Below are 7,395 nucleotides of genomic sequence, written 5' to 3'. Positions count from 1 at the left end.
TCTATATAATAGTAATAGTAGATATTCTAGTTCAAGTGAATGTATATTCTGTTTTCGTGAATTGGAATTATATTCTATAAAATGTATGATTAAACAAGTTCATAAAGAGATAAACATTTAGTATACTAATAGAATATTTCGCTTATATTATTATTTATTCAGTAGTTTCTCTAAGCCTACGTAATTGATGTTTAGCGAAATGAAGTGACCATAGTTTCATTCCATGACACACATTTAAACTCTAACAGCGTTAACGAGTGGAATTGCAGGTATGCATCTCACTACACATTTTACCCCATTCTCATACGTAAAGTAATATCTAGGCCTTTGCAGGTACGTGTCAGCAGAAGGACAGACCAGGTGTGCTTTAGGACAACGACCCAGTTATGCTTCCTACATTTTTTTGCTTTTAATAATCCTACAGCCAATGGGAGTTGACCTTGGGTCTACGTCACAGGTGGTGCCGAACCAACTGCTTTTCTGTTAACTTCAAGATTTTTGTCTTGAACTCTTAGTAGGAAGACACGTATATCTTACCTGACTGAGATGTGTTAGGATTTAGCAAAGCGTATTAATTAAATGGTTTCGCCTTGTATGCAATAACAACATGATCACGGTTGAGGGTTAGAATGGTGATTGTCCAGAGATGCACTGGTAGTAGCAACCTAGCCTTCGTGTTCGATATATTTAGCCTAACTGGACGTATAATAATCATGCTGGAGTAGTAGTAGTTGGAAATACTCAAACATCAGAGCAACACTTGAAGATCTTATTTCCATCTTTTATCTACACTTTCATGTTTTACTCGCAGGTTATTTCTTCCCTGAACTTCTACAGTCGCTTCTGAGAGGATATCTCGTGTGTTTTTGTTTTTACACAAATGACCACTACGATATTGGTTTTTGTTACTGTATGACAGGTAAGTTATTGTTGCAATCATCATTCTGAAATATCTATAGATGTTTAAGTTATTATTATGAAAGTGAAAAACAGGAATGCTCGTTGTTGGAAAACTTTGTTTCTCAGTAGATGTATGAACTTGTATTTGTCATGATATGATCATTCCATCATATGCCCTCCACGTTCCAACGCAATTTTATGCAACATTTGAAGAACACAAATTGTCTTAATAGTGCACATATATACAACATACACGATTACCCCTTCCCCAGTGGTAAGTTTGTAAGCTTACGACGTTAATAATTGGATTTCGATTTTAAAACCATTATCTGTGTTCTAATTCATATATCAAGAACAACACAGTATTTATTCCAAACTGAAGAACTGTTAGTGTGAATGCCATATAAATTTCATGATATTTGAGGATAATCTGAACTTCGACTTTGCACTATCGAATCTTGATGTGAAAACTATGAATATTTGTTGTTTTAAACTTTTTGTCTTGATATTGTGAAACAAAATATCTCTGTTTTACTAGCATTTGTTCGTCAGTTGACATTAAAAGAAGCATTGTTTTATTTCCAATTAAACAACTGGCATATGAGAAAGCACATTTATTTTACTATTTTAACATGTACAAAACCTAGCACATCAATGCTACTATAACATGATTATTTCACCTCAGTATTTTAGAGGGCTCCGAAATAAGTCCTGGACTAATTTGTTCCTCGCAGGTCTAAGTCCGATTAATCTTAGCCTATTTCTAAACGTTCAATGGAATGTCTTATTTTCTTTGTAGATGACAGCTAGAGTCTGTTCTACGTTCATTTCAAATACTTTGAAAGTAATATGTCTTTATCCAACCTTTCTATTATCAATATTTCAAAAAAAAATCTTTTTATTCTGAAAAAAACGAGATTAGTGCACAGACTAATAAGAAACGACATACGTCTTTTACACAATATAATGCTAAATAAAGTAACATGACCCTACTTATTTCCTTTGAACAGCTTTACTGTTCAGAGCAGTAGCCCGCAAGTTTCTCTGCAGATTAATAACAATAAAAACTGGGCTTCGACACTCGCGGTGAGTACGGTTCAAATATTCCCCTTGTATAGCTTTGCGTTTAGCTACAAACAAATAAATTAGTAAGAACATATTTACTTCTGTTGAAAATACTAAGAAACTAATACTTCTGTTGATAAAGAAACTGCTTTGCAGAGTGCCAGGAAACAGTTTACTTCCTCTAGACAACATCGATGTAGAGAAGCATAAACAATTTATTTCTGTTGGAGAAGTGAAAAGTAGCAAGGAACAATTTATTTCTGATGAGCAACATACTGTTAAGCAAAGTAGTAAGAAATGGTTTACTTCTCTTGAACAAACAATTCCAAATCACTTTAACTTGCGTGTAAAACTCTACTGAGTCTTCGATTATTTAGTTTTCAAAAACAGGACTGCCTAGAGGCACTTGACTGGCTTAGATACAACAGACCTGTTTGGTAAGGCTTGTTGTTTTCTTGGCACTTGTATGCTTGTTTTAAATTAGCTGTTGTTACGCGGATATGTTACATGTCCTCGAGTTTTAAAGATTCATGTAGAATACTTAATTTACATTGAAACACCAGTGGATGATGCTACATTTCATTGTTTTCCAGAACGATACAGTAGATAAAATACGGTATTATTTCCATTAAAAATTTAAACTTCTATCTCGTCCAAATTTTACCTTGAAACTAACACAACTTATTCTATCTCGTCAAAATCTTATATTAAAACTAACAAAAATCGTTTATAGAACCATCTGTTAAACCTCACACTCAAAGACAACTTACAGAATTTTTATGTGTTTGAGCAAGGTCAGTGGGTGTAACGTCCACAACGTATGAAAACAAATTTTGAGTGGTGGCGAAATTAGTAAAAAAAATATCTTAATACGGTGTTGATGAAATAAGCACAAAAATGACTTAATTGTGGGGTTATAATTAGTACAGATATATTGCACAAGAATATCTTAATAGAGTGATGGGAAAAACATTATAAAAAGAATTGGAATGGATGGCTAAAATTGTACACAGTTTGAATACTTATAGAATAAGCACATCTCAAACCAGTTCTGAATTATCTTAACCCTAAGCAAAGCATTCCTTGATGTTGGTCTTCTGAGTTGGCCCGGCATGGCCAAGCGCGTAAGGCCTGCAACTCGTAATCCGAGGGGCGCTGGTTCGCGCCCGCGTCGCGCTAAACATGCTCGCCCTCCCAGCCGTGGGGGCGTATAATGGTACCGTCAATCCCACTATTCGTTGGTAAAAGAGTAGCCCAAGAGTTGGCGGTGGGTGGTGATGACTAGCTGCCTTCCCTCTAGTCTTACAGTGCAAAATTAGGGACGGCTAGCACAGATAGCCCTCGAGTAGCTTTGTGCGAAATTCCAAAACAAACAAACAAACAGTCTTCTAAGTTTAATTCAAACCTATTATGTGAACTCGACCAACACCAGCGTTTCATATATCACAGATAATGACAAACTTTATGTAATGTATTTAAATAACCAGATAAACTAATTATTTTTAGTATTTTGTTTAAAACGTTCGTGAACATAACTGATTAGAGAAACTGATAAATGTTCCTATTTTATATCAAAAGAATCGATATGTTATAGAATTTTATTTAAAGTACACATGGAATCTATAAATAACTGATATATTTTCGTGTTTTATTTCAAATGTTTGTTGATGTTATAAATATCTACAGAAACATATGAATTTTCATGTTTCTTTTGAAATAATTGTGGATATTAACAATAACTACAATAACTGATAGAAATTCGTGCTTTATTTAGAACAATCGTGAATGTTACCAATAACCAAAGAAACGGAATTATTTTTATATTTAATTTGAAACTTTTTGGAAAGTTCGCTGAGGCAAAAATTAATCTTCTGGCACATAACAACATTCACTAGTAGGTTACTGTTTCACTAATATTTGCATCATAGAGAACTATGGTAGAGTTTTATCCTTTCACATCCTTTTGTCTTCTTTCTTTCTCTTACTGTTGATATATTCTATCACATTTCACTGTTTTTCTTTATTACTGCAAGTCAAGCCTGTATTTACATAGTAACTCGCATAACTTGTCAACAACAATATCAAAAGTATTTTATCAAAATACCTTAATTTTGGTAGTTTTCCTTATAACTGGTAGAAGTTTTTCTTAAGTCGTACCTGGATCAAACTTAGCAGAGAACAGTTTCGATTAAGTCGTACTTGGATCAAACTTGGCAGAGAACAGTTTCGATTAAGTCGTACCTGGATCAAACTTGGCAGAGAACAGTTTCGATTAAGTCGTACCTGGATCAAACTTGGCAGAGAACAGTTTCGATTAAGTCGTACCTGGATCAAACTTAGCAGAGAACAGTTTCGAGACATAAGTGTTTAAGGCACAGTCTACTTTACTACCTAACCAGCTTATCTTGACTACTTGTCACCACGTTTTCTACTGACTGTTGCTGTTTCTTTATAGTATCCCCACCTTTCCCATAGAGTACAATGAAACACACGGGTTTTCAAAACATCGCATTAATGCCACGTGACCTAATGTATAAAGGTCTTCAACAAATACGGAAATGTTTTGTTTTAAATAACACGTCCCAACGCTACGATACCTTTTACAAAATTATTTCTAATAACAGGACTCTAAAGCAGAATCAAAATTAAGTCAATTAAAAAAGATAAAAACGTGCAAAACCCACGTGTGAGTAAAGATGTGAAGACTGAAAGGTTTTGTTTCGGTTTTAATTTCTTCAGAAACATTTCAAGTATCAAACATTAACACTTTTTTTATTACCCGTTGCAAAATGCTTGAAACAAACAATCAATTTTATGTGATTTCTATTTGCGGTGTGAAACCCGAGTTCCTATAAAGCTGATAACGACACACCTTTATTTTGAACAAAATAGGATGGTTTAAGTAAAGATAATCCGTTCGACACAAAGAGTCTCACGTTCTAATAAAAATTCCAAGTCCGTCTACACGGTGGTGACTTTGTTTTGTTACTATTTTAATGATCATATAGGTTTTTTAAATTTTGTCTGGTTTTCCTTTCAGCATACACGATGTACGTCAAGCTCTGCTAATTATCTTATATACAGCTTTTATATGTTTGCGTTTTAAACCGACAAGTTCATAGCTTGCAAGACACAATTCCTAAAATCCTGCTTAAAAATGGGTCGAAGGAGGGGAGGGGAGGGGGTAAAAACACGTATTTGCATTTGTCCAGGATACACCCTGATTCATGTGTTCCACTTGACTTTAAAGTCTTCTGACCTAGTTTATGAGTGATTTGAAACGATATACGTATCGATATATGGCGCTGTTTTACTAACATGGCTTTATCATTTTGAACTTATGAAAAATTGTCAAAATAATAGATTAGTGAATTATGAATTTTAAAATACGACGAAGAGATAATCAAATTTACAGTATATTTATCCTTTAAATTTGAAGTAAACACGTCTTCGGATTTATCTAAGTAGTTGCTTTTTCCATATATTTAGTTGCTTAAACTACGGTTTTATTCAGTTATTTATAGCATAATATTTGAGAACATTATCTGAAAAGAATTTTCAAGCAACTTTATCAAAATCCAGGAGGTTAATAAAAATATCGTACTAAAAGTAGAAAAAAATATCAATATTAAAACAATGATCATAAAATAAGACTAGAAATCTGGAAAAGTTTTCAAACTGTTAATATAAGCATTGTAAGTGTAGTGATGGATAAAGAAATCTAAGTTCGAACTCCAAATCAATGTTGGAAATTACGAATGTAAATATAGTGAAGACAGCAATGATAAAATTAGAATATAAATAACATTGCGCTAACAACATTAGTGTAGTAAAAACAACAGTGACAATAAGATGAGACTGTAAATCTAGTAAATGTTTGAAATTAAGAACATAAATATACCAAAGACAATAATGATGATAAGATAAAACTAAAAACATAGATATTGTTTAAAACTAACAATCTAAATATAATAAAGACAACAATGATAATAAGGTAAGCCTAGTAATTTGGATGGTATTCGAAGTTAAGATTGGAAGCATAATAAAGACAACAAAGTTATTAAGATGAGAGTAAAAATCTACATAATGCTGAAATTAACAATAAAAGTTCAATAAAGATAATAAAACGACACTAGAAAACTAGAAAATGTTGAAAATTACCAATTGTGGTATGATAAAGACAACAATGGTACTGAGATTAGACTAGAAAACTAGATAATGTTGAAAATTACCAATTGTGATATGATAAAGTCAACAATGGTACTGAGATGAGACTAGAAAACTAGAAAATCCTTAAAATTAACAATAAAAGTTCAATGATATGATAAAGTCAACTAATGGTACTGAGATTACACTAGAAAACTAAAGATAATGTTGAAAATTACCAATCTTGATAATGTTGAAAATTAACAATACAAACTTAATGAAGAGAAAAAAAATAATAAAACGACACAAGAAATCTAGATATTGTTGAAAATTAACAATAAATGTGATAATATAAATCTTGATAAGGACAATCAATGGTACTGAGATGAGACTAGAAAACTAGATAATGTTGAAAATTACCAATTGTGATATGATAAAGACAACAATGGTACTGAGATGAGACTAGAAAACTAGAAAATGTTGAAAATTACCAATTGTGGTATGATAAAGGTAACAATGGTACTGAGATGAGACTAGAAAACTAGAAAATGTTGAAAATTACCAATTGTGGTATGATAAAGACAACAATGGTACTGAGATTAGACTAGAAAACTAGATAATGTTGAAAATTACCAATTGTGATATGATAAAGACAACAATGGTACTGAGATGAGACTAGAAAACTAGATAATGTTGAAAATTACCAATTGTGGTATGATAAAGACAACAATGGTTCTGAGATGAGACTAGAAAACTAGATGATGTTGAAAATTACCAATTGTGATATGATAAAGACAACAATGGTACTGAGATGAGACTAGAAAACTAGATGATGTTGAAAATTACCAATTGTGATATGATAAAGGTAACAATGATAATAATATGAGACTAGAATCTGGATAACTTTGAAAATTACCAATGTAAGTATGATAAAGGCAATAATGGTATTAAGATGAGACTTTCGTAACATCTGAAAACATTTAGGATCATCAGAAAACAGCATTGAGAGAAAAAAAAGAAACAATAACCTTAAAGCTCTTGGGAAAGTGTACTTTTCAACATCAGATGTAAATAGCTATTGTAAGACTGTTGATCAGTTATGCAGTGGTTATGGAAAAAGTATAATACATCATGAGTTTCTAAGATTATGACCCATTGTGAATTAACAATGTGTGTGTGTGTGTGTGTGTGATGGGAAGGGAAGCAAAGAATAGTGATGAAATAATAAAAGGCTTAGAAAACTATGTTTTTCCAAGAAATAATGTTTAGAACAACTGGAAAATT

At 32.3% G+C, this 7,395-nt stretch overlaps 1 protein-coding gene across 2 annotated transcripts in view; it reads left to right on the top strand.

Annotated features, from left to right (window-relative positions):
- Positions 1-495: 495 nt before the first annotated feature.
- The window catches only part of LOC143243933 (putative fatty acyl-CoA reductase CG5065), a 44,117-nt gene continuing 37,217 nt past the window's right edge, over positions 496-7,395 (top strand). For both annotated transcript variants that reach the window (XM_076487766.1, XM_076487776.1), the window contains exon 1: positions 496-919. In XM_076487766.1, coding sequence (XP_076343881.1) covers positions 913-919 — 7 coding nt within the window. In that variant the 5' untranslated portion in view covers positions 496-912. The remainder of the gene's footprint in view (positions 920-7,395) is intronic.

Source organism: Tachypleus tridentatus, chromosome 1 (genome assembly GCF_004210375.1).
Source record: "Tachypleus tridentatus isolate NWPU-2018 chromosome 1, ASM421037v1, whole genome shotgun sequence".
Taxonomy (NCBI): domain Eukaryota; kingdom Metazoa; phylum Arthropoda; class Merostomata; order Xiphosura; family Limulidae; genus Tachypleus; species Tachypleus tridentatus.
Note: the sequence above shows the minus strand (reverse complement) of the source record. Positions and strands in the feature narration are given on the sequence as shown.